The 26,800-nt window shown below is 43.2% G+C and overlaps 1 protein-coding gene and 1 long non-coding RNA gene across 5 annotated transcripts in view; one reads left to right on the top strand and one right to left on the bottom strand.

Annotated features, from left to right (window-relative positions):
• Positions 1-22,636, bottom strand: part of fam131bb (family with sequence similarity 131 member Bb) — a 33,944-nt gene extending 11,308 nt beyond the window's left edge. For 2 of the 4 annotated variants that reach the window (XM_061674445.1, XM_061674447.1), the window contains exons 1-2: positions 22,508-22,636; positions 2,345-2,382 (exon numbers count right to left, since the gene is read on the bottom strand). In XM_061674445.1, the coding sequence (XP_061530429.1) occupies positions 2,345-2,382; positions 22,508-22,535 (66 nt within the window). In that variant the 5' untranslated portion in view covers positions 22,536-22,636. The remainder of the gene's footprint in view (positions 1-2,344; positions 2,383-22,507) is intronic. The other 2 variants (XM_061674446.1, XM_061674448.1) reach the window with 1 other exon arrangement.
• On the top strand, positions 18,573-18,968 carry LOC133401521 (uncharacterized). The gene is made up of 3 exons (XR_009768428.1): positions 18,573-18,628; positions 18,778-18,811; positions 18,896-18,968. It is a non-coding gene; the product is annotated as an uncharacterized LOC133401521 (long non-coding RNA).
• Positions 22,637-26,800: the final 4,164 nt, after the last annotated feature.

The following is a 26,800-nucleotide window of genomic DNA, read 5'->3' as shown; positions in this document are numbered from 1 at the left end:
GTGGGGGAAGATGCCGGTCCGACGTGGCAGGCCAAAACGTATTGTGAGGGTCTGCTGAGAACGTCTGGCAGAATCCCCTGTCAGACTCCCCCCTCCAACAGAACTTTGCTCATGTTCCAGGGGAGGCGGGGGACATCGACCTCGGATAAACATTAGAAAATGGATGGATGGATGGATGGATGGATGGATGGATGGATGGATGGATGGATGGATGGATGGACGTATATCCAGATTCAAAGAGGAACTAATTAGAATTTGTTGGTTACAAGGTCAAGGCTGCTGGCACAATACTTCACAAAAAAACTATTTTGGCTCGCTTTGTAGACTTTTAATATCTAAATTAATAGACTAAATTAATAGACTAAATTAATATCCGTGAGGATGATTATCCAAATCACCTCTATAGCTCACTAATAACAACACTAAAAATAAACATTTTCATCTTGTCAAAGTATTGAATAGAATTGTCAAAATCTAATTGGGCAATAGCAAAAGTAGCCATTAATGTAACTTTAGAAAGTTTGGATTGATCTGTTTGTGATGTCTAATTCAATATATATATATTTTATAACTACCGGTACTGATGCTGTCAGTGTAAACACCCTTACAGTAGTAATACTGCAGTGGAACTAGTAAGTGTACAAACAATAGCAATGTCTAATGTAAGTTATACTACTTAATCGTTTAAATCTCCATTTACTTAGAGAGAACATGTAGTGCCGTATACGACAAAGAAGTATTAGGGCCGCACACATGGCATAAACATGAAGACTGTGACTCGGGTGTTGCACACTACTGCACGATAATTTTGACAGAATGAAATACAGTGAGTGAATCCCAGCAACATTACGGTTCATTGTGCGCACCGAATTTAGAGTAGCATACTTTCTGTGTAGTACCACGTTGTGCCCCAACATGCCAGTGAGCACTGAGGTCTACTGGAAGAGATGCAGCACAATTAACAGCAACAAGAAGAAGCAGAGAAGGTCCGCAACAGTAATAGTTGTTGTTCCAACGGAGCATAGAAAATATATACACGTGAGTATTGTTGTGTGTTGTTTGTATGTGTTGCTGCTCCGTGTGTGGTAAAGTAACAGTCGTTTAAAGGTTTTTAATAAAAGTAACATCTATGATGATTTCCATTAGGCCTTTTATGGTGCTTTGCATTCTGTTAGCATTAAGATAGCGGATTTTTGTTAGAAGAAATTATATGGTTTGGCTGAACATTTTGGTGTTTAAATATGTTTAGTTCTCATTTGTTGTATGCTCTATTTGTGTGTGTTGCTGCTCTGTATGTTAAAGTAGCAATTGTTTGAAGGTTTATAATTACTGTAACATCTTTGCTAATTTCTGTTTGTTAGTCTATGGCGTTTCACATTATATGTTAGCAGTTTCATCATCAACCAAAAGTTATTTTTAGGAAATATTGATGATAACATGACCTGAATAATTTCTGGTAGGTCTATAGAGACACAGCAGTGATTAGTGTCATACTGTTACATTTCATTTGGTTGGAAATGTACTTCGTAATATAGATTTTAATTTAAAACTAACTGACATCATGTGTCAGTTTGCATATTTGGCAGCTGCTTGCAGGAGGGTGTGTAGCGATTGCTCACATTAATCAATACAGCCAGGAACTTATTTTCCTCACTCCTTGTGTTTTTGTGTAATGTATTCTTTATAGTTACTTCCTCTCTCACTCGTCATTTCTTACGCTCCTCACACAGGAGTGTGTGTGATGTAGAGATTTAACACTTGAGTGGTAGAGTGCACCCAGTGAAGAAGCTACATCCATCTTCCTTCTAAAAAAAAAAAAAAAGTTTCCCAAAAAACGATCATTGGTGTGTGGGGGGGGGGGGGTTTCTCTCTGCAAAGGCATGGTGCATAAATAAATTATGGAATCACGCTGCAGTACATTTGGTTTGAACACTGAAGCTGCGTTTTAGTTGAAAATGGCTTCCTCTCCTGTGCCTGGTCCCAGAGGTGGAGGAGAGGCTGTAATGCCAATGGTCACTGACTTATCAGACATCCTGCGACTGCAATGAGCCTATTGAGTCAGACATTGTTGAACCTTCCAGTGCTACGCCACCCCATCGTGCACAGCACAATGTGGTGGAAAATAAGGCGACGGAAACTGCAGAGTGCGTTACGTTCCTCATCTACAAGCATGAGGAGCGGCACTTGACAGAGAGCTCCCATCAAGGAGTGTGATGCATCTCAATGCCGAAGCTCACAGTGCAGTTGTGGTGTTGTGAAACTGACTACATCAAGTCAGCCATGTTGGTTCCCCAGCTTGTCTGCCTGTGGGAAAAGTTCTGCCAGAAGGTGAACAAGGTCTTACCTGTTCCCCATCCTTCTGGACTGGCACGCCATCTGCTGCTGAAAGCAGGGAAGAAGAGAGAGAGAGAGAGAGAGAGAGAGACGGAGAGACAGAGAGAGACAGAGAGAGGATATATTAACATTCATTCCTGAGATTCACATCAGCTTGAAGACAAAACAGAAGCCACAAGTGAAACAAGAGCTGATTTTTTTTACCAAGGGCAAACGCAGTGGTGTGAAGTAACAAAGGACAAATAGTTTGTTACTGTTCTTCAGATTTTTCAGGTACCTGTACTTTATTTGCATATTTATTTTTCAGCCCTGTAAGTATATATAGTATGTATATATACAGTGGCTGAAATAGGTATTTAACACGTCACCATTTTTTTCACTAAAGATGTTGAGAACAACCCAAGTAATCCATACATACAAAGAAAGTAGAACAAATAAGCTTAGGCATTAAGTTGTGTGTAAAAATGTGATATGACACGGAAAAAGTACTGAACACATGAAGAAAGGGAGGTGCAAAAAGGCATGGAAAGCCAAGACAACACCTCAAATCTATCAATAATCAAACAGTCTTAGGTGTGTGTCTTAGTATTTCCTTGTCAGTGCAAAGGAATATCACCTGGATCAGTCCGAACTGATGGCCTACAAAAAGGTCTCATTGCCAAGGTGTGAGTCAAGACACATCTCATGATGGGTAAGAGTAGAGAGCTGTCTCAAGACCATCGCAAACTTATTGTTGCAAAACACGATGGCATTGGTTACAGGCGCATATCTAAGCTTCTGAATGTTCCAGTGAGCACGTTTGGGGCCATAATACGTAAGTGGAAAGCCAATCATGTCACCATAAATTTGCCTCGATCAGGTGCTACTCGCAAGATTTCTGACAGAGGAGTGCAAAGAATAATCAGAAGAGTTGTCCAAGAAGCAAGGACCACCTGTGGAAAGCTTCAAAAAGACCTGGAATTAGCAGGTTCTGTTGTCACAAGAAAAACAGTGAATAATGTACTCCACCGCCATGGCCTGAATGCATGCTCATCACACAAGACCCTGTTGCTGAAAAAAAAAGTATGTCAAAGCTCGTTTAAAGTTTGCTGAACAAAATTTGGGTGCCTGCGGAGGAAACACATTTCGGCCGCTTGTATCCAGGGTCTTGTTCTTTCGGTCATAACCCAGAGCTCATCACCATAGGTGAGGGTAGGAACGTAAATCGACCTTTCGGGTTAGTGCCTTCTTCACCACAACAGACCGATACAAAGTCTGCATCAATGCAGATGCTGCACCGATCCGCCTCCCGATCTCCTGTTCCATTCTTCCCTCACTCGTGAACAAGACCCCAAGATATTTGAATTCCTCCATTTGGGACAGGATCTCATCCCCGACCCAGAGAGGGCACTGCCACACTTGTCTGACTGAGAACCAAGGTCTTTGATTTGGAGGTGCTGTATTTCACACTAGGTTGCAAACCGCTCCAGTGAGAGTTGGAGATCACGGCTTGAGGAAGCCAACAGAACCACATCATCTGCAAAAGGAGATGCAATACCGAGGCCACCAAACCGGACCCCTTCTACATCTTGTCTGCGCCTAGAGATTCTGTCCATAAAAGTTGTAAACGGAATCGGTAACAAAGGACAGCCTTGGCGAAGTCCAACCCTCACCGGAAACGAATCTGACTTACTGTGTATATATATATATATATATATATATATATATATATGCATGCCCTGCGATTCGCTGCTGAGGGTGTGTACCCCGCCTCTCGCCCGACGATAGCTGGGATAGGCTCCAGCACGCCTGCGACCCTTGTGAGGATAAAGCGGTACACAAAATGGATGGATGGATGGATATATATATATATATATATATATCCTTCCATTCACTTTCTACACCGCATATCCTCACAGGGTCACGGTCATGCTGGAGCCTATCCCAGGGTACACCCTGAACTGGTTGTCAGCCAATCGCAGGGCACATATACACAAACAATCATTCACACTCACACCGATGGACAAGTTATAGTCTTCAATTAACCTACCATGCACCACGCAGGCACGGCAGATCATGCAAACTCTACACAGGCGAGGCCAGATTTGAACCCAGGTCCTCAAAACTGTGAGGCAGATGTGCTATGTAGCGCAAAATAAAACTTAATGGATCATCTAACCAGATTGGTACCAAAATGATTTCCTCTTTCCTTTGTACAACCTCACCCCTTCATGTCTTTAGTGGGAAATAAATTAGTTGAATAGATTTTCAATTATAGATGGATTTGTGTTGTACATATTGGTAACTGCTTCACCCCCTCCTCACTACAGCTAATCTATAGCCCAGCTTCCACCAAACAATACAACCATGTTCAGTTCAATATCTTTTTCATCATTTCCATTGTAAAGGGTCCAAGAGTTGTGCTGTTTGATTCACTATATCTATAAAATACATGCTGCTGTCAGTTGAATGGACTACACTTCTATGTGATGGAATCAGAATCAGAATCATCTTTATTTGCCAAGTATGTCCAAAAAACACAAAAGGAATTTGTCTCCGGTAATTGGAGCCGCTCTAGTACGACAACAGACAGTCAATTAACAGAGAACACTTCTGAGACCTAAAGACATTGACAAAAAAAAAACAGTCACTTAGCAATAAAGCGAGTAGTACTATAATCTGGGACAATGTTGATTGTGCAAATGTTGCAGATACTCCTCAGTCAGTGTGCAAATGGAGCAGACGCTACTCTGGCATGAGTGGCCAGTATTGGTCAACAACAGATATGCAAATAGTACAGCGTGGTGAGACTACTACAGTGAGTGCACGAGTAATATATAATTGGCCTGACAGAAATGTGACAACAAACTCAAGACAAAAAAATTGCCAGCATGTTGTAATGGAATTGTAGGTTAGGTGTTTAAGATGTTGATTGCAAGAGGGAAGAAGCTGTTGGAATGTCTGCTAGTTCTAGTTTGCATTGATCGGTAGCGCCTACCTGAGGGAAGGAGCTGGAAGAGCTGGTGACCGGGATTTGAAGGGTTCGAGAGGATTTTGCATGCTCTTGTCTTAGTTCTGGCAGCGTGCAAGTCCTCAAGGGTCGGTAGGGAGGTACCGACAATCCTTTCAGCAGTTTTGATTGTCTGTTGCAGTCAGAGTTTGTCCTATTTTGTAGCAGCACCAAACCAGACTGTGATGGAAGAGCACAGGACTGATTCGATGACCGCTGTGTAGAACTGCCTCAGCAGATCCTGTGGCAGGCCGTGCTTTCTCAGAAGCCGCAGGAAGTACATCCTCTGCTGGGGACCTTTTTGAGGACGGAGTTGATGTTGCTCGCCCACTTCAGGTCCTGAGAGACTGTAATTCCCAGGAACTTGAAGGTCTCGACGGTTGACACAACGCAGCTGGACAGCATGAGGGGCAGGTGTGGTGAAGGATGCCTACTGAAGTCCATGATCATCTCTCCAGTCTTGAGGGTGTTCAGCTCCAGGTTGTGTCGGCTGCGCCACAGCTCCAGCCACTCCACTTCCTGTCGATATGCAGACTCGTCGACGTCCTTGATGAGGCCGATGACAGTGGTGTCATCTGCAAACTTCAGGAGTTTGACAGGCGGGTGCGTTGAGGTGCAGTCGTTCGTGTAGAGAGAGAAGAGCAGCGGAGAAAGGACACAACCTTGGGGCGCCCCAGTGCTGATGCTGCGTGTGGATGAGGTGGCCTCCCCCAGCCTCACCTGCTGTGTCCTGCTCGTCAGGAAGCTGTAAATCCGTGTAAGCTGTAAACGAGACGCTGAGCTGGAGAAGCTTGGAGGAAAAGAGTTTAGGGATGATGATGTTGAACGCTGAGCTGAAGTCCACGAACAACATCCTCGCGTAAGTCCCTGCACTCTCGAGGTGTTCTAGGATGAAGTGCAGTCCTATGTTGACTGCATCATCTGCAGACCTGTTCGCTTGGTAGGCAAACTGCAGGAGGTCGAGCAGGGGACCTGTGAGGCTCTTGAGGTGGTCCAGCATGAGACGTTCAAAGGACTTCATGACCACAGATGTCAAGGCGACAGGCCTGTAGTCATTTAGACCCGAGATTGCAGGTTTCTTGGAGACTGGAATGATGGTGGAGCGTTTGAAACAGGCCTATGAAAGTGTCCTTTTCAAATCTGCAGTAGAAGGTATTCAAGTCGTTGGTTAGTGTGCTATTGTTCTCAGCTTGGGGGGATCGTCGCTTGTAATTTGGCAGCGATTGGAATGCATGCCAGACTGATTTAGAGTCGTTAGCGCTAAACTGTTTTTCCAGCTTTGCTGCATAGTTCCTCTTTGCAATGTTAATTTCTTTAGTCAGCTGGTTTCTAGCTCGATTATACAGGGCCCTGTCCCCGCTTTGATATGCGTCCTCCTTAGCTTGGCAAAGCTGCTTAAGTTTAGCAGTGAACCACGGCTTGTTATTATTGAATGTGCGAAATGGCTTTGTTGGTACACAAACCTCTTCACAGAAACTGATATAGGATGTGACAGTGTCCGTATATTCATCCAGGCTGCAAGCTGAATTTTCAAAGACACTCCAGTCTGTGCAGTCTAAACAGCTTTGAAGTTCCATCTTTGCTTCATTGGTCCACTTTTTCACTGTTTTCACTGTAGACTTCGCGCATTTAAGTTATTGCCTGTATGTCGGTATTAAGTGAATTAAGCAGTGATCAGACGAGCCCAGTGCTGCACGAGGTTTGGCACGGTAAGTGTTTTTTAGCGTAGTATAGCAGTGGTCCAAAATTTTATTTTCCCTGGTAGGACAGTCGATGTGCTGCTTGTATTTAGAGAGTTCTTGGTTGAGTTTAGCTTTGTTAAAGTCCCCGACAATAATGAGGGGTGAGTCCGGGTGTTTTTTTTTTAAATTTCGTTGACTTGTTCGGCGAGCATTAGCGCTGTGGCATTCGCTTTAGCTTGAGGCGGAATGTACACGCCAGCCAGAATGAATGATGCAGATTCACGAGGCGAGTAGAATGGCTTGCAGTTCAAAAACAGCGACTCCAAATGTGGGCTGCAGTGTGTGCTGAGCTCCGTGATGTCCGATGTCACAATGGAAAGATAAAAGGCAACATTTAGAAAATACGGTGGATTACAACAAAAGAAGACTCAGCAGTTTGTGGTTTTTTTTTCACAGCTAAGGTAAGCATGCAGCATGTGCTGCATTTATCTTATACTCATTGGCGTGCTACGAGCTTTTGCGTTGCTATAATCTCAAGCTATTTTCATGGCTGACACCATCCCGCAGACAAAAGCCTGATCATGGTTTACTGGTCTGAATTGTACCGTAGTAAACTGTACTTAACGGTACTTCACCTATGATTCCTCAGTTAAAGTTCAGTATTCAAAAAAACAGTTCTTCACAATTCTTCATAAATGAAAACAAAACAAAGAGAATTAAAAAAATATATTTCACCAAAAGCACGTTAACTTTGTCTTATGAAAGTCCACTAGCCTAATGCTAATACACAATGCAAAATGCCATGGAGGGGCTACAAAACTAGGATTGATGTTGCAGTAGTTATAAACTATCAAATAACTTGTATTTGAACACTAACGGCATATGTAGACAGAACATACAACAATACTCACATGCATATATTCTTTATCCTCTGTCGAAAATGACAACTATTACTGTAGCTTAGTTGAGACGGTGTTCTGTGTTTATTCATCAAACTTACGTGTAGTATGTCTGTATGAATTACTGTCTATATTTGAGTGTTTTAGAAGTGTGGTCACGCCTCATGAGGCACTACTTAACTGAAAAGCTCTGTCAAATTGTAAGAAATTGTCAAACTGTTAAATCCAGGCAGGATATTCCAGATACTTTGTATGATGATCCAGTCTAATCAGAAAGTCTAATCATTGTTGCCATATTAGCCATGTTTCCACCAAGCAGTGTGAGCCAGATCAGCATGTCATGGTACAGTGTGGAAAGCTTCTGGGGTTGCGTTGGCCGGATAGCAATAGCAGTATCAGCCTCATAAACAGGAACATGGGATGGTAAAGAATGGAGGCCATCCAGTATTTTGTGCTCTTTCCTTTTGGCATGTTGTGGGCGGCGTGGTGCAGAGGGTAAGTGTATGCCCTGCAACCGGAGGATGACTGGTTCGTAACCCCGCCTAAGTGCATGTTGTCGTGTCCCTGGGCAAGACATTTAACCTACAGTGCCTATGAATGAATGTGGTTGGATTCTTGGTGGTGGTCAGAGGCGCCATGGGTGCAGAATGGTAGCCACGCTTCCGTCAGATGGCATCTGTGGGTACAAAAGTAGCTTGCCACCACTAGGATGTGACTGTGGAGTGAATGTGTGCAATTGTAAAACTTCTTTGAGTGCCTTGAAAAGTGCTATATAAGTGGTATGCATTATTATTATGTAGCTCTGTGATGATGATGTGAAGAAAACAAGCATTTTATGTCCCACAGACATTTCTCTGTTGACCAAGTACACCACAGACTGCAATGCACCCAGCTCTACCCTTTAGGTACCAACACCGGTCCTTTCCAATAATTGGTCAATGAATAGAATGGTAGATCAACAAAAACTCATTTACAAGACCCTCTCAGTTGGACAAATTAATGTCATTATCCCCCCTACCCCCACTTTCCCAACTGCTGAAATCCTAATTAAAACATTGGTTTAATTCGATAGAGTGTACTGGTAATTGGGTTTAAACACAGCTACAGTCTCTCGGTGCCTGCTCTCTGTATCAGCTGTGTGTGTGCAACTCTCAGAGGGGTGCACTCCTGTAACAGCACTGCGTGTGTGTGCTTGTGCATGTGTATGTGTGTGTTGCAGAGGCGATGGCATAGTCACCGCAGCATTTGGCGATGATGAGCTATTCCTCAAGAGTGTCAGTGAGAGTGGTTTGGCTTTCTGGATGTCCAGTGATGTCTGTGACCCACTGACCCAGTGATTCAAAAACATCAGCTCTGCTCTGTCTCTGCTGGCCTCTGTGATATTAGCCTTCCCTCTGAACTCCATCCAGTCCACAATCAGATAACTACAAGGGCACAAGATGAGGGCAAAGATGCCAGTCCAGAAAGTGACCCTCAGGATGCCTTGCCACCTTTCCTCCATGTGCTTTTGTCCATTATGTACAGTATTTGATTGTAGGAGCTTCTTAATGTGAGTCTTCAAATCGGCAAATTAATCATTTCGAGGAGTTACTTAGCGCATTAAGTTTTATTTCCACTCAATTTGACCTACTTTCAACTGAGCTCACTTTGATTCGTTTTTTGTCAGTGTGCAACTTTAAACATCTTATACATGTCAGAACGAATTATGTTCCACTTTTTTCCACATGTACAGCCACAGAAAGCAAACACTTAAATAAGATCAAGGGATCGTTTACACAGGAACGTTTTCAAATAAAAATGAATAAGAAAAAAAAATCTTCGTGTCACTCAAGTTAATGAGCTTGATAAAGCATCTCCAGCTAAGCACATTTACAGTGAACAGCTCAGAAAATTATCCCCTGTAACTTTATAACTAAGTTCTCAACCGAGTGCATTCAGTAATTTAGTCATTTGTGTACAGAATGAAATGCTGCAGTTTGCTCAGTGCAGCGTTTAGAATGTTAATGGGGATTGGTTTCACAGCAGTCGTTGATATGTGAATATTTTCATAAATTTAGAGACACAAAGTAATGAAAGTAAGGCCTGAACCAGAATATCAACAGTACAATGTGTGTCTTCCTTTTTTCTATTTCATTTCAGGAATTACCCGGGCAGACTAGAGGCCATCAGCATTTCACATCTTCAGCTTTACAGTTCTGTAAGCATATCATTTCCTTGCCCATGACTCGGTTATTGACTAGCACATTGTAAAATTACCACCAGGCAAGATGTTTTCTGTCCCCGCCGTTCAGTTCTGTTCAGCACCAGTGTGACAAGCTTTATGGCCGTCACACTGCTCCAAAACATGAACATTTAGGCTATACATGGGAAGTTTCTCGAAACAGGATCTGTTCTTGACAAACCATGCAGCAGAAATCCCGAGAAAGCCAGGGAAAGTCTATCCGGTAGGCTGTACTGGAACTCAGCTTCAGAAAAAAGCTAGCTTCAGCTGATTGCTTTGGAGAGTGATAAGGCTTTACCCATACCGCCTTCAGGTTGTTAAGCATTATAATATTTAAGCCTTTGAACAACCTGAATTCAGTTCGGTGTTTTCATCAGCGGTGGTAGTCGCAGGACTTGCGCTGTGTAGAACAGATCCTGTTTAAGAAACTTGCAATGGATACGGATTGGAGTAGAGCGATGGCCATAAAGCTCTCAAACTGATGCAGTGATGCTGAACTGCAGTCGGGGACAGAAAACTTCTTGCTAGGCTTTGTAATGCTACTCCAATGTCATTTGGAGAGCCATAAGCAAGGGAATGATGTGCCAAGAAAATCTGCAAAGCCTTAGCTGTCCAATGCTGATGGCCTCACATCTGTTTAAATGGTACCTGAAACAAAAATTCTTTAAAAAGGAAGTGCATTGTTACTTTTGGGACACCCCGTATTGGGACAGCTGGGCATTAGAAGATTTTAGTGTGCCTTTGAGAATTTCACACGGTCTCTGTTCTATTTCATCCAAGGGTTGAGGTTAGGACTCTCAAGTAGTACGACACCAAACTCATCCAAGCATGCCTTTATTGACCTTGCTTTGTGCACTGGGAACAGTAGCCCACCTCTCATCCAAATCCAGCATGGACGGTCCCTAACTTCTCTGTGACCCCAAAAAAGAATGGATGGATAATTTATGATGTACCTCTACTTGTGTCAGGTGGCGCAAAAATAAAATACACCTATGCGCTTTTCCGTTTACTTGGACAAGGTGTCCTTATTAAAGAAAGTATTACTCTCAGCAAAAAACGACAAAAGAAACCACTGATGATCTTCCCCTTGCGGTGGTAAAGACTGTCTGAGACGTTTGCAAATTTTACTATTAGAGCTGAACTGCGCGTGACCCCAGTCGGATTAGTCAGACATGCCTAATTTTTGGCGCTCTGGAGTACGGTGTGAGAAGGTTCCTTATGTCAGAAAAACCTTTTTGTCTGGGAGGGAGAGGAAAGTGTCCCAGATTGCTTAACCATGCCCTGCAAACATAACATATACGCACGCCCACATACTATATTAGGCCTACAGCATTAATGCACACAATTTATGTTTGCCTGACTCACTTTTTTCAATTTATCTGCTTGCTATCCTGCAGCCTTGTTTGTCCAATTAGTGGATTAGCAGTCATTCATCCCCCACATAAATCATAATGTGGCGCAAGACTCCTGTAGCCTGCGGTCCTTGAGCCTATGGACAGCACTGGGCCAGAGCATTAAGTATAACGTACAAACCTTTGTATGTGGGTATATCTTAAGTGGGTGTCATATAGGATGACATCAATGCATTTGTGAAGTGATCCACAATGGTTTAGATGTCTCTCTTTGTGATTAGGCTGACTTGTTTAGGCTACAGGCTCAGAATGTCTCCTCAGATGACGGGTCAGTAGTCATTAGCTAGCATCACTGTGGTTTCTAAGGCTATGATGGCACGCTTGTGTGTGTCTCTGCACCCCGTTAGGTGATGCTCCGCAGTAGCGCAGTAAGCCAATGCGTAACTCTGCTCCTGAGAAGGCAGGCAGGATCCCTCCTCGAGGAGGGGGAAAAAAATCAACAACAACGGAGCACATGAGGGGCGCAGCGATCCAGATTTTTCTCCCTTGGCGTTCTCTCTCTCCTCCCCTGCACATGCAATGGTGCAGCGCTGGATACCCCCCTGCAGTCATGGGGGAGAGCCTGCTTTAACACAGCTGAGGAGGAGCAGGAGAAAGGCAGGGTGGGGAGATGGAGGGGCACTGGGAGAAAAAGAGGGAGCGGCTCAGCCGTGCGTAATGAATGACCAAAGATCTGCGGCGCTTGCACTGTCAACTCCGGCTCTGACTGGAGCGGCTTGACGGCTACCCCTCAAGTGGGAAGCACTTGAAAGTCATCTGTCTTTTCTTGACTCCCGCTACCCTGCAGCCATACCGGTGAGGAACCAGGGGGCTTGGTGCTTCTTTATCAAGACAGCTGCAACGAAGCTGGTTACCACAGAAGGGTAATGGCTTGGATAGAAGCCCTCTCGCAGTGATATGTGCAGATGCTGGGTTAGTGAACTGTAGAGTGCAGTGGGAACCCAGCTGAGGACTAGCTGACAAATGGCTGGGGAAGTTTGGTGCAGGGAAAACTAAATGTGCCTTTGGAAAGACACAAAATTGTAGGGGAGGGATGTGAGATGTAAAAACACGGCACAAGCCATTAACTTGGTGAAAAGGGATGCTGAAGCTGCACAAGGGGCATGAATATGGCCTCTGGGATGCGTTGATAGCCATGACTGCTGGAAGGAAAATATGTCATAGACTTATAGTCGTCACTGTGCACTTAGTGTGGTAACCAAATACCTGTGGAAAGTAGCAACTTGGCACAGACAGATTCAGCCAGGCTTCATAAACCTGATAACTCCCATAAACATCCTAATGGCCTGCTAAATTTATAATGAACATTCAGACCTGATATGTAAATATTATCCAATTCTGTTAAAAGAATGACAAGCTGCAGTGGACAAAATCAGCGCATGAGGCTGACATCACGTAATGTGCGTGCCATCTTTATTTTCTTGAAAACTGAACAGCTGCAGATAACAAAGACGCAATTAGCGCTGGTCACACAGTAAGACTGAGTGCGTGTGCAATTGCACATAAATTCATAAACACACTTCAGCACAACATTACAACACCCCCTCCGCCCCTCATATCACTGCAGATACGCAGATCAGATTCGAGCAATGAAACTCTGTCTTTCACAGCTTTGTTTCATTTTCGTAACTCACTCTGTGGTTGAGTCACATTGTTTACAAAAACGCCTGTCATCATGTGCCTACACACAGGCCTCTTCACTCTGATTTGCCACTTCGACATAAAAGTTCCCGATGATAAAGTAGGGCGAGCGAACATATAAACTATTTACATTTCACATTAACGCCTGTGACCTGGCGTCCACAAAAATCTGCAGGTGATGACCCTCTGTTACATGTGCTATCATTAAAGTCCTTGGACGTATGAGCGTACGTGCAGGTAAGGGTCATTAGGCCTCACCATGTCTCAGTGTTACGTCAATGACACATTCACCTTGAATATGTTGATGCGTACAAGACTTTGCCAAACTTGAGCGAAGCCAATCACTCTGCCTCCACCTCAGTCTGCCAGATTTGCCACTTAACAGCAGGGCTGCGTGGTGAACGTGGCACTGTTTTTGTTTTTGTTTTGTTTTTTACTGAGTGTGTGTACAGTCATGCTGCAGTGGGTGCGTTGTGTTCTTTTCAATGTGAGTGGCAGGGAATCCCTCTCTGTAATGCAGGTACAAAAACACAGTTATGGGACAAAGTGGTGAGCAAAGTAGCATCTATGCTCCATACAGCCCTGGTTGTTATCAAGATAATCTAGCAGGGGTGTCAAACTCATTTTTGTCTCGGGCCGCATTGTAGTTATGATTTCCCTCAGAGGACCGTTAGAACCGTGAAATGTTTAATCACCAAATCATATTATTACCATTACACAACAAATTGAGGGAATAACTAGTTTTGAAATCAGAAGACTAGGATAATAGTTTGTTCAAGTATTGTTTAAGTTACTGTAGAAGAAGGGTTTGGTAACAGAAAAATGCAATATCTCAACATTATTGTTTATTAGTATGACAATTTGGAATTTGGGTACAGATTTTAGCAAAAATCACAGGAAGTTGACAACCATGATTTGCTTTAGCGGGCCACATAAAATGATGTGGTGGGCCGCATCTGCCCCCCGGGCCTTGAGTTTGACACCGATGACCTACAGAAAATCTGAAAAAAATTAAGTATACTTGGGTGTACAAGAACATGCAAATATTTACATGCACTAATTAAAATTGGCTAATGGGAATAAAAAATAAAAATAACCGCAAGTAGCTTGTAAACAACCATGATGAATCAGTTACATTGAAAATATTGCTATACAATATGGAATATGGATATATATTCTGGAAAAAAGATGTATTTAAAGATGCACAAAAACTCTGAGCTTGAACCTTTATCATACATGAGGTCAGCATATCATGTGAGATCCGAGCTCAGTCAGCATCAAGAATTATCGTGTGTTTTTTGTGATGCCATCACCTGCAGTGTTGCTTAAGAAGACAGCAGTGACAATGACATCAGAACAGGAAATTTTAACCTACTGTACATAATTGTGATGTAGCAACGAAAGTGGTATAGAAGACATGTACAATATGGCCATAGCATTAACAGCATCAATAATAAGGCTAGATTTACATTGTAGGTCCTGCTATATCAAGTTTTGGGGAATTTTTCCATGTACATTTCAAAGGACATTATCCCATGTGGATAATGTAGCATATTTAGACCATATATAATTGTTCATACTTTCACTGTAGTTTAGATTTACAGCGGGTGTTCTTAAATGTGTTTATTTGTGTTGATTGGCCAAGGTGTATACAGATCAAATCATGGGTACTTCCATTACTTCAAGCTCACATTGACTGGGTATATCCAATCTGTGCATTTACACTGCAGTCGCATTGACAGAAATCTGATACGCATCTGATTTTTATCCACATTTGGAAGAGGGATGATTCCAGTCTGAAGATATCTGAATCCATGCTTTTTGTTCTATTTATGCTGCCGTGATTCATATTACAACTGTGCTACTTTGAGAGGACAAAATCTGAACTGTGTCCCTTGAACCATGCATGTAAATCCAGTCTAAGAGACACAGACAGTTTATCCTCACTCTGCATGTTTGTCACGTCATCTGTCATGCATAAATTGTGTACTTGCTGTACTACACAGCAGTTAACTTTCTTTTAACCCTTGTATGACAGTTTAGAATGTTAAAAACCGCGACCCATGACCGTCATTTTTTTTATTGTATAGCAGTTCACTTCTTGATAGACTTGTATGGCAGTTAACAATGCTAAAATCCACATAGGACGGCAAAAAAAAAATTCCATTTGAAACAAAACAGAGTACCGGTATTGATGAGAACCTAGTCAATCAATGAATGAATAAAAACAAATGTGAAATTGGGCTTCAAAATTGTCAATTGAGACATTCTATCATCTTGTAGTCACTGTGGGCGTGTGGCTGAATGCTCGGAAAAACCCTGTCTGCCCAGAACCTTCAGCTGTCAATCAAACGTGTCTTCTCTCACAGAACACACTCTCTCATTGCACACTCTCTCATGGACTCAGAGAAGCAGCCACTGCATCCCGGCATAATGACAGGCAGCCGCATCCCCCGGAACAATTTTCCCTCGTTTGCCTCCGTTGTTATTCGGTGGGCATCGCGCTGTCATGGCCGCCAAAGTGGGGACATCGGTCCCCACTGGGTTGTTATTATGCATAAGAAAGTGGCAATTCCACCGAATGGCCACTGCATGGAACAAGGGCGCTTGGTATTTATATTGTGGGGACAGGCCAACTCATGCTGTTCCCTGGTGATGTCAGCGCGACCCCGTTTTAGCCCGACCCAAAACATCGAGGCAACTGAAATGGTGAAAAAGTTTTAGGCTATAGCTCAACAGTTCAGAACTGTATTGTTTTCTGTCTTTGCAGATGTTTTCAACACTTATCTTCAAACGTATTTAATGTATTTAGAAACAAACACGATAATGCAAAACACAACAAACACGATAATGCCTTGTGTGGGTTTTAAAACTGTCTGTAAAGTGAAAAAATGCTTTATAAAGGCAACAGTCTGACTCTGCAATTTAGAGTCTTCAATTAACCTACAATGCATTTTTTGGGAAAGTGGGAGGAAACCGGAGTACCCGGAGAAAACCCACACAGGCATGAGGAGAACATGCAAACTCCACATAGGCGAGGCTGGATTTGAATCCGTGAGGTAGATGTGGTAACCAGTTGCCACCGTGCCCACCCTACTGTTGAACATTAGTTTTAAAATTCTAACAAATTAGAGGTCAACCAGTACGCCAAAGCTGTGTTCTCACTGTATTTGTAAATGCAAAGTACCAGAAACACGCATGCCAATTGCCTTTTATCATTAGTGTGTATTGAATTGTGTGAAATGCCGTGTTAGTATTGTATTATACCAAATAAAAGTAAAGTGCACAAAAAGGTGACTTATCAAGATGTCCCACATTCATGTTATTATTTCCATATTGCTGCAGCCGCCTGCATGCGCCAAAGCAGTTACACAGATACACAGCGCAAACAATGCCCTGATTTATGCAATGATTGATGTTTCTAGCACTCGCAGGTATCATGTGCCCTAGTAAATGGATACAAGAAAATGCTTCTGATGTGTGGTCTCCAGCACAGATACTGCTGATAATATCAACAGCAACGCATCTAATGTGAGCCGCACAGTGGTGCTGGGACAGTACGAGTACCATTACTAATAATGGCTTTGGTAGTTTTGCTCTCAATGAAGCATGCATAATGATGTGTGCCCTGCACAAAAGCTGATTGAGTGACACTAAGGACAGAATTTTTTACTGATTCTCTTATTAGATATTTTTTGTGCCGCTCCTTGCTGATGTGGTGAAAAGGAATTTGCCCATCCCATCAACTTCTTCTCAAGGCCTTTGCTCTCTGATGGGGTGATGGATGCCCTGCGCATCAATGTCACGTGACCCAGTGGAGCTTAGGAGACGCAGGCTAAGTAGATGGTAAAGGCCTGAGGAGTCAATACAATTCTTAGTTTACAACAATCAATTAATCAATGTGCCGACCAGAGATATGTGTGTGTGTGTGTGTGTGTGTCAAATGAATTAAACTGAAGTGGTATTATGGGACTTTCAGTTTTTGCTCAATTTTGATTCAGGATGTATTTATCTGTGAATAAAATGTCGCTTTAAACAACAACAAAATGCCAGTGTGAGAAAGGGAAATACAGAAATGCATAACATGCACCCCACCAGACATCTTATGGATTTTTTTCATCTCTTCTAATATAGGCAGTGACTTTTATGGATTAGTGATTAGAATAGAATACAATGGTATAGAAAGCCTTTGTTGTCATTGTATGGTAGAGAAACAAAATTGCAACATTGGGATGCAACTCCAAGTTTGTGTTTCAAGAACAAAACAGAATAGAAAATAATATAAACATATATTAAACAGGCGGCACGGTGGCCGACTGGTTAGAGCGTCAGCCTCACAGTTCTGAGGACGCGGGTTCAATCCCCGGTCCCGCCTGTGTGGGGTTTGTATGTTCTCCCCGTGCCTGCGTGGGTTTTCTCCGGGCACTCCGGTTTCCTCCCACATCCCAAAAACATGCATTAATTGGAGACTCTAAATTTCCCGTAGGTGTGAATGTGAGTGCGAATGGTTGTTTGTTTGTTTGTATGTGCCCTGCGATTGGCTGGCAACCAGTTCAGAGCGTACCCCGCCTCCTGCCCGATGACAGATGGGATAGGCTCCAGCACGCCCGCGACCCTAGTGAGGAGAAGCGGCTCAGAAAATGGATGGATGGATATATTAAACAATACTACCTAAATCATGCAGTGCAAATAGCAGTGAGCCATAAACATTGCATGTGCAGTAGCAGCAGAGTCATGAATTTTGAATGTACAAAGCAGTATAGAATGAGTGTTGGTGTTATTGTGAGTTCAGTGCAGTGATGGCATATGGGAAGAAGCTGTCTGAGTCTGTTTGTTCTGGTCCTGAAGGCGGCAGGTCAAAGAGGTGGTGGGCAGTGTGGGTGTCGTCACCTATGATTGCCTCTGCTCTTCTGAGGCAACGGGACATCAAGATGTCCTTCAGAGAGGGGAGGGGACAGTCGATGATCCTCCACGCTGTCTTGACCACTCTCTGGAGCCTTTGTTCATCTCAGTCTCATTTTCATGTTTTGATGTCAAACACAAATGTTTTAAGTGTACAGCAAAGCATAAAGGAATCAGTCTAACTGTTCCAATACTTTTGGTGGGGAGTGAAGCAGTTCTTCAGAGAACTGCTGCTGAGCATCTGTCACTTCCAAAGGAGGTCTGGACAAGAGGGCCTCTGGCGGTTCAAGGAGAAGTTCCACTGAGAGCAGAAACAACCTCAACCTCCTCTCTTCTTCCTCTGTGCAATGAGAGAACCACACTGTGATGCAGTAGGTCAGAATGCTCTTGATGGTCGTGCGGTAGAAGGTCACAACCAGCTTTCAGCAGATGTTTTTATTCCTGAGCACCTTCAGGAATTGGAGATGCTGCTGTGCCTTCTTGATGACAGCCGACGTACAGTATTTCCATACCGGAGAGGTCGGCAAAGATTGCCCAAGAATGTGAAGGTGTGGACCATCTCTATGCAGTCGCCATTGATGAAGAGGGCACGTTGGCCTAACATTTGAGAGGTTTTTGTTTCAAATCTGGGCTCCGGCCTTTATATGTAAAGTTTGCATGTTCTAACTTCTACCCGTACCGTGTGGGTTTTCGGCAGGTACTCCTACTTCCTCTGACATTCCATCAACATGGTAAGTCGATAGAAGACTCTAAATTGTCCATAAGTGAGAATGTGACTGTGAATGTTTGTCTGTCTATATGTGCCCTGCAATTAGCTGGCGACCATTCCAGGGTGTACTGCACGTCTCGTCCGAAGTCATCTGGGATTGGCACCTGTTCACCCACAACCCTTATGCTGCCAAGTGCTATAGAAAATGGACGGCTGGATGATTTCCGTGTTGGCAGCAGTTCAGTTCCCACTCACTGACAGTATGAATATGAGTGTGAATGGTTGTCTGGCTCATTATGTGTCTTGTGATTGATTGGCAGACAGGTAGTCTGCCTTTCACCCAATGTCAGCTGGGATAGGCTCCAGCTTACCCGTGACCCTGAACAAGAGCAGTCATATAGAAAATGGATGGACGGAATTACAGTGCACTTGCTCTATCTTATTGCGACTGTTCTATCACCCCTGTGACAAAAATCATCAAAATGAAAGGCAATACTATTATTATTTATTATTATTTTGATCCCATTGTTGAGATACTGTATCAAAAACACAAACACATGACGGACTACTACTACGACTATTCTACTACTACCACAAATCCAATGTATCCAGATAAGTTAAAATAAAAATCTAAATTTCCATATCTTGAAAGCCAAATGTGCTTTTGTGTGACAACAGAACACAATTTACTGTTCATGCTGGCCACAGTTGTATTACACAATAGCCTGATTTTGGGAGGAAATTGCTGTCACTGATACAAGGGAGTAGCTACGGAGCATAGCGTGAGTTAATGACTGAGTTACTAGAGGCCAAACAGACACACGGCAGCTACTCCTACACAAAAGCCAGATCGGGCAGCCTGTCGCTTCCCTCCTGTTGATCCCTGCTTGGCAGCTCAGACTGCACCGGAGAAGCCCGATCAATAGTGCACACTAAAGCTATTCTCACCCAGGATAAACACAACCATGCCGCCACATTAGCCTGGCTGCTGCTACTACTGCTGAATCCGAGGGTTACATCAGCATCACATCAGGTGCAGAGACAAGCTGCTTGACATGCTACTGTCTCCGTTGGTAAGCTCCTGTGTGTTTTTGAATACGGATCTATAAAAGAAAACAAGCTCCTTTAACACATGTATTCATCAGAAATAATTACAGTTGTAACTACAGTAAACATTTCTATGAAAAACAGAAATGTTGAAAAAAAATGTAAAACTCAAATGAAAAGCAGGAAGCTGGAAAATGTGACTTTCTTAACCTCAACATATTGTATGTGAGGGCCATCATAATGTTAGACAATGGAAAAGCACTGGGTAACATGAATGCAGTCAAACACTTTAAAGTTTGTCCAAAATACTGGTGAAAAATATCCCTCCAAACCTCGATTTTGAACCATTGTTGACCTCAGCGTACTGTACATTGTGAGAGTTCAAGGAGCATTTAAAGATCAAACGGCATTTTGTCTTTGGTGCTTTTGTCTTCTTTTTTGTGATGCAACCACATAAGGGTACCAATACAGTGGAACGTACGCAAAATGCAAAATGTTCGCCAAACAACACAATATTTCCAGCCGCAGAACGAAGTTATGTTTACCTTGTTTTTATCAGTGTGTATGCTGCATCCAACTCTAGTTGGTACAGATAGTGGATTTTGACAACCCAAACTATGCAGCGAGATCATAGACAAACACCATTCTCATGTTACTTACTTATTTACTTATTACTTTTTTTTTTTACAATTACTTATTTTTCTTAACAGGAATACATTTAGCCTTCCTAATAACGCTATCGCTAACAGTTTTCAAATTCTTTGGAGGCATACAAAGGGCAATTTTAGGGCAAAAAACAAAGATACCCAATACGTGATGCAAGAAGCGATTGAAAGAAAAAGCAAAACTGAGCTTTCCACATCCAAGTTCAATAATGTTTGTGAAACAAAAACAGTGTGTGAAGTGTAGGGTGTTCGTTCACTATTGGCAAAGAAGAAAAGTGTGATGACAGCTAGAATGAGAAATGAACTTATTGCGACATAGGACAGTGATACTGTACACTCCTTGCGCCCTGGTTGCTCAGTTCAATCTGGTTGACAATAATACATAGAGGCAGTAATCTTGCATGTCATGTTATATTAAAACATTGCCATTAAAACAATGTTTTATGATGACAACAGTTTGATCCTGAAAAAAAATCATCCAATTTTCATTATTTCCTCAGAACAATTGATTCAAATTAGTTTGACCGTGAACGGGTTGTTGATTCATCGATCTTAGAGGCTCCACTTTATATTTCGTTTTTCATTATCACAGCCCATTATCAGCTCCCGTCATTTAAAATGTGGCATTGAAATTGGCTCCGCTGTGTTGTTGTATTATTTGGCCTCTTTGATCATTTATATTAAAAAAGAGGATAAGAACAAGGGTGCCCTTCCAATCCCTTCAAGTTCATTGCAATTCCATTATTTTTCTACAAACTGGACTAGCTTGGCTCTTGTCTCGACCCCGGCCTTGTTATGTTCCTCTGCTCTACAAAGTGCCAAATGCTTAAATCGGGTAGAACTGAGCTTGTACTGCATTGAGTTCGCAGCTGCCTCCTGGCCGCTTTTGCTTTTTTTCTTGTTAGTTGTGCTTTTGCTGGGTATTTTTAAATCACCCCTCATCAAGAATTTAACTTGAGTTGGAAAACAAAGAGCTCACTGAGACACTGGAAGTCCTTTTACCTGCTTGGGACGTGCTTGACCCTGCAAAGGCTGGGCCGCATTCATGGTGACATTGCTCCTTTGCCGTAAATAAGTTAAAGAACTCCTCGCGCTAAGTGGCTCATGAATATTTAACAGGAAAGGAAGTGTGTTTATTTTTTGCCTTTGAGTGTGATTCATTCTTCCCGCTCTGCAACATTTCAACAAACAGTTGATCGTTTGACCTGACATTCAATAATCCACCCAAACTGGTCTCTGCCCACTGTGCGGTTTTACCCCGGAGGACTCTCACCTGAAGATTCTCATCCATCCCACACACCCTCGCCTCTTTGCCCCTCCCACTCTCCATCGCCATCCGGCCGTCTCCCTTCCTCCTTGCCTGCCAGCGCTAAAATTTCCTCCTCTGCCGCTTGTCTGATTATCCCAGCCTTATCCCTATTATTTGTGCAAATAGCAACAAACTATGCAAGCGCTTCTGACAATGGCATTATCACTTTTCCCTTACCCCCCAACCCCCTCCCCGCTCACTGTCTTCCTTCCTCCGAGCCATGCCACCCTATAAATAAGCTCCTGACTCTGCCTTCTCCATCCTATTCTGCCTCCTACTCACACACATATACATACTGCCAAACAGCATCATAAATCAAGGGATGGGAGGAGGGGAGCGGAGAGGTGGCGGTGGTGAGGGGGATGCGCGCACGCACGCACACACACACACACACACACACACACACACACATTTTAACACATATCGTCTGTGACATCTTGGCTGCATACTGTATGGAACAGCCTCTGTGACCACACGTCCACAGCTTTCTTAAACACTGCAAAGAGCAAGAAGCACAACACGGCACGCATGCATAAACACAAAGTCTCCATCTCCATAATACAAACCATCACTTCTGCAGGACAACCGCCCCCCTTTCCCCCCCACCCCCCAATCCCACCAACGCAACCTCCTCCTCCTTCCCCCAACCCCCCCTACTTTTTTTCCGCAATGAGCGAGCGAGCGAAGTGGCGCTTACTCAGTCTCCTGGAGCCGATGCATCCCATGGTGTATTCACAAAGGCCCTGGATACAAGCATGGAAGAGTTAGCCAGACGCCGTGCATTCTCCCTCTTCCTCCTGCGACTCTCTCTTCCTCTTTGCTGTGTTTTTTCCCCTCCTCCTGTGGTCTCTCTTTCTCTCCTGCGCTTGCCCAGCCACTCGTCCTCTCTCTCTCTCTCTCTCTCTCTCTCGATATCTCTCTCCATCCGACGCTCCCTCTCGCTCTCTCCGGTGCAGTGTCTTAGATCCGGTTAGTAAGTCAGTATGCCTGAAGGCAATATACGACTCAATAAAGATGGGAAGCGTCATTCCCATTGTCAATATTGTCAACAAGTTTCAAACCTCTAATTTGCCAATGTATTTGTAACTATTTGACTCGCTGATGTTGTTCATGGTATCATGTGTAAAGAAAAACAACAATTAGATTGACTGCATGCGTGTGTATTAGGTTGCCACGAGGGAGATCAATAGCACAATGCCGAGAGTGGCCGGCTGCCATTGTTGTAGATATCTCTGCATTGCTGTAATATTATTGAGCTAAAATGGGGGATCCTCTCTCTCTCTCTTTCTCTCTCTCTCTCGCTCTCAGTCTCTCACTCTCATTGTGTCTCTCTCCTGTGTGCGCTCTGCCTGACAATGCACAGCAGCTGTTTCCTCGCGCCTCTTCATCTCCCTTGCAATCGCCTAGATCCCCTCATACACACGCCGGTAGAAATCCTAGGACCAAAAAAACAACACAAAGGAGGGTTTTCTTCCATCCCCACAGTATTGATCCACCCTTCACTCATCTCCCGAGCAAAATCCTCAATCTCCTCCTCCGATGCCAACATGACAACTAAAACTTCCCTTTTCCCAGCCCCTCCTGTCTCATTCTCTTTTGTCCCCGTCTTGCCCTCCTCTCGTGGAGATGACAAATGTGTGTGTGTGTGTGTGTGTGTGTCTGTGTGATGTGTAGAGAGTGACACAGGCACAGTCTGGACAGTGAGAAGGAGAAATGTGCGGAGGAGGGGTGTATGTGTGTGGTCACTCACATTGTAAGCATGGCAAAGAAGCAATGAACGCGAGCGAGACAGATGGGGAGAGGACTGGTGGAAAAAGAAGGCAGGAACACTTGAGTCAAGTGTGAGAGAGGTGTGGAGACTGTGTGTGGGGGACTTCCACTAGAGTGGACACAGCTAAAGAAAAAGAAGCTGTGTGAAAAGCTAAGCACTATGTTAGGTTCAAACTGGAATATTTTCCAGTAACACCAGTGTCAGTGTGATACACTCCGAATAGAAAGGTCTGAACTCTATACAGTGAGGTCGACAACACATGAGGTAGTACAAATAAAAATTCATCCCAAATTTAAATAAAATTGCACATTTTAGAGTAGCCTTTTATTGTGCGCAGCCAAATACTCATGCTGTCCAATCAGCATCTTGATGTGCCACACCGGTGAGGTGGCTGAATTATCGCAGCAAAGGAGAAGTGCTAACTAATTTGTGAACATTATTTGATAGAAACAGGCCTTTTGTGTAAATAAATAAAAAAGTCTTAGCTCTTTGAGTTGAGTTCATAATAAAAGGGGGCAAAAACAAACGTGTTACATTTATAATTTTGTTCAGGGGAGGTTTAGGGAGTGTTATTTTCCCAACAAGTATGCCCTTGCCATTACTTTTAGTACAAAATCATGCAAAATTCTCGTCGGAACAGCCTCACAAGACAGATAATTAAAAATGAAATACATTGGTGGGGATGTGGCGGGACAATAAAAGGCTTTACGGTGGATGTGTGCAGCTTGCCCGACATAAATCATACATAATCCAGCCAATTCCCGTGCTGTGGTTTATATATAGACGTGATAGACCTTTCTGTTGGTTGCCCACTCGGGCAGAGGAGATCAGGCCAGTCTGCTGCAGAGGTCAGTCTCTGATCAAAACAATACTCCCCTGAAACTTGTGATTGCTTCTGAAGAAGCTTATTATTACCTCCAGCAGCCCAACTGTTCCCTTCTCTGGCTCTGTATTGCAGTGCTATCTGCTCAACATTCTCTGTCAGTCGCCACACAGTGGAAGCTCATAATTTGGAGTGCTCAAAAGGTTGTATAATTTCGATACTGACCAACCTTTTCGAGAGGGCTCCCAAGTCACTCCAAAACTTGAAATTCGAATGTCAGCATATCATGCAGAGCCAAGAAAACCTTGCAACACTTTAGCTCAGTAAACATCTAAAAGATGAGTTGTGAGAGTGTGTTTTGATTTTTCTTTAGCCTTTTTGTGATGCCACCACAGAAGGGTGCCACTGATGGTAAAGAAGAAAAATGTGAGGACAACCATCCATCCATTTTCTATTCTATACTTGTCCTCATTAAGGTTGCTGGTGCGCTGAAGCCTATCCTAGCTATAGCTATAGATAGACAACCTTTCATGCTCCCATTCACACCGATGTACAAGTTTCTCATTAACTGAACATGCATGTACAAGAGGGTAAAATGAAAACTCCACAAAGGAAGGCCAGATTCAAACCCAGAACCTCTTTACTATGAGGCAGACGCGCTAACCCCAATCCATCATGAGCATTAAAACGGAAACTGAACTTGAACCGTAGCAATAAAAGCGGTTCTGGGCAGTCAGTACAAGATGGCCAAAGCTAAAGTGACACTATTACACATTATAAAACCAGTATATTTTTTTACATTCTCTTTGTTTTATTATATTTGTATAAAATACAATGCTATTGTTTTTTGACTTGGAAGCAAAAATCTGTGATACAAGCACCGTATGGTGGCAGTGAACTCAACTCAACTCACTTCACAAGAAGCAGCAGTTTGGCAGGCAGCGAAAATGCTTCAAAAAAGAGGCTTCAAGCTATTTATTTTTTTTTTTGGGGCACCCCTATCGAAGTTTACTGTCAAACTACACATAAAACAAAAATATTAGACATTTAAAACAACAAATAGTTTTGCCTTTGAAAATTCTGATTAGCTTATTGCAAACAAACAATGCAAAACACCAGAGACAGGCTAATGAATAGCATCAGTGTCACGGTGTTAAAACCCTTTAAGGAACAAATATTTGAACACAAACAGTGGCGTAACACATGTAGGCAGACAATATAACAGTACTCTCATGCATTATATTCTTTATTCGACTGGTTAGCACATCTGCCTCACGGTTCTGGGGACCGGGGTTCGATTTGCGGCCCCGCCTGTGTGGAGTTTGCATGTTCTCCCCGTGCCTGGGAGGGTTTTCTCCGGGCACTCCTGTTTCCTCCCATATCCCAAAAACATGCGTGGTAGGTTGATTGAAAACTCTAAATTGCCCATAGGGGTGAATGTGAGTGCAAATGGTTGTTTGTTTCAATGTGCCCTGCGATTGGCTGGCGACCGGTTCATGGTGTACCCCGCCTCCCGTCCGAAGATAGCTGGGATAGGCTCCAGCAGCCCGCGACCCTAGTGAAGATAAGCGGTAAAGAAAATGGATGGATGTATAATACTGCCCCAAGGTGGTCAAGGCATGTACACCATAAGGAACTGCACAGTCAGAAAAAAATATGATACACGAACTGTTAAATTCTTTACATTAAATTTTATTATGCTATTACTATGTTTTTAAAGTACAACATAATATAGTGCTATTTTCATTATCAAAAACACATTACACAAATGTTTTTTTTTTTTTGGGAGGCTGGAACGGATGAATGGAAAAGATTATTTGCAATCTTTGTTTTGAGTTTTGACCGTGGTCATGGAACAAATTACATTTGTATCTCAAGGCACCACTGTATATCGTTTAATTAGTGTTTATCTTATTTGTACACTTGACAGTCAGTCTGACAGTTAAGGATATTAAAAGCAAATAAATACCCAAAAATATACATGACATAAAATTGCCTGTATAGTTAACAAAGGTACTGTATTATTATGGCAAAAGTATGACCCTGGAATGGATTTCTATTTTCATTGTTTCCCAAGGGAACAATTGTATTGAAAATGTGAAAAATCAGTTGTCATGTTTTTATATCACCAGGAGCAGCAGGGTCAGGTTCCCTCCCACTCATGCCCTACGTGTGCATGCATGCGACACACCTGTGTGACAACGTGGTGATCTATGTCAGGGACCATCAATGCGATACAAGGTCAGCAACAGAGGGAAGAAATTCTTGACACGTATCTCGCCTGTGATGCATGGGCCACTCACACACACAAAGAGAGAGAGAGGCCTGCCGCCACGCCGCCATGTTTGCGCACGCCTTCGCAAATCTTACTCACGCGCATTTACACCATGACTAAC

The sequence above is a fragment of the Phycodurus eques genome, chromosome 4 (genome assembly GCF_024500275.1).
Source record: "Phycodurus eques isolate BA_2022a chromosome 4, UOR_Pequ_1.1, whole genome shotgun sequence".
In the NCBI taxonomy this organism is placed as follows: Eukaryota; Metazoa; Chordata; class Actinopteri; order Syngnathiformes; family Syngnathidae; genus Phycodurus; species Phycodurus eques.
Note: the sequence above shows the minus strand (reverse complement) of the source record. Positions and strands in the feature narration are given on the sequence as shown.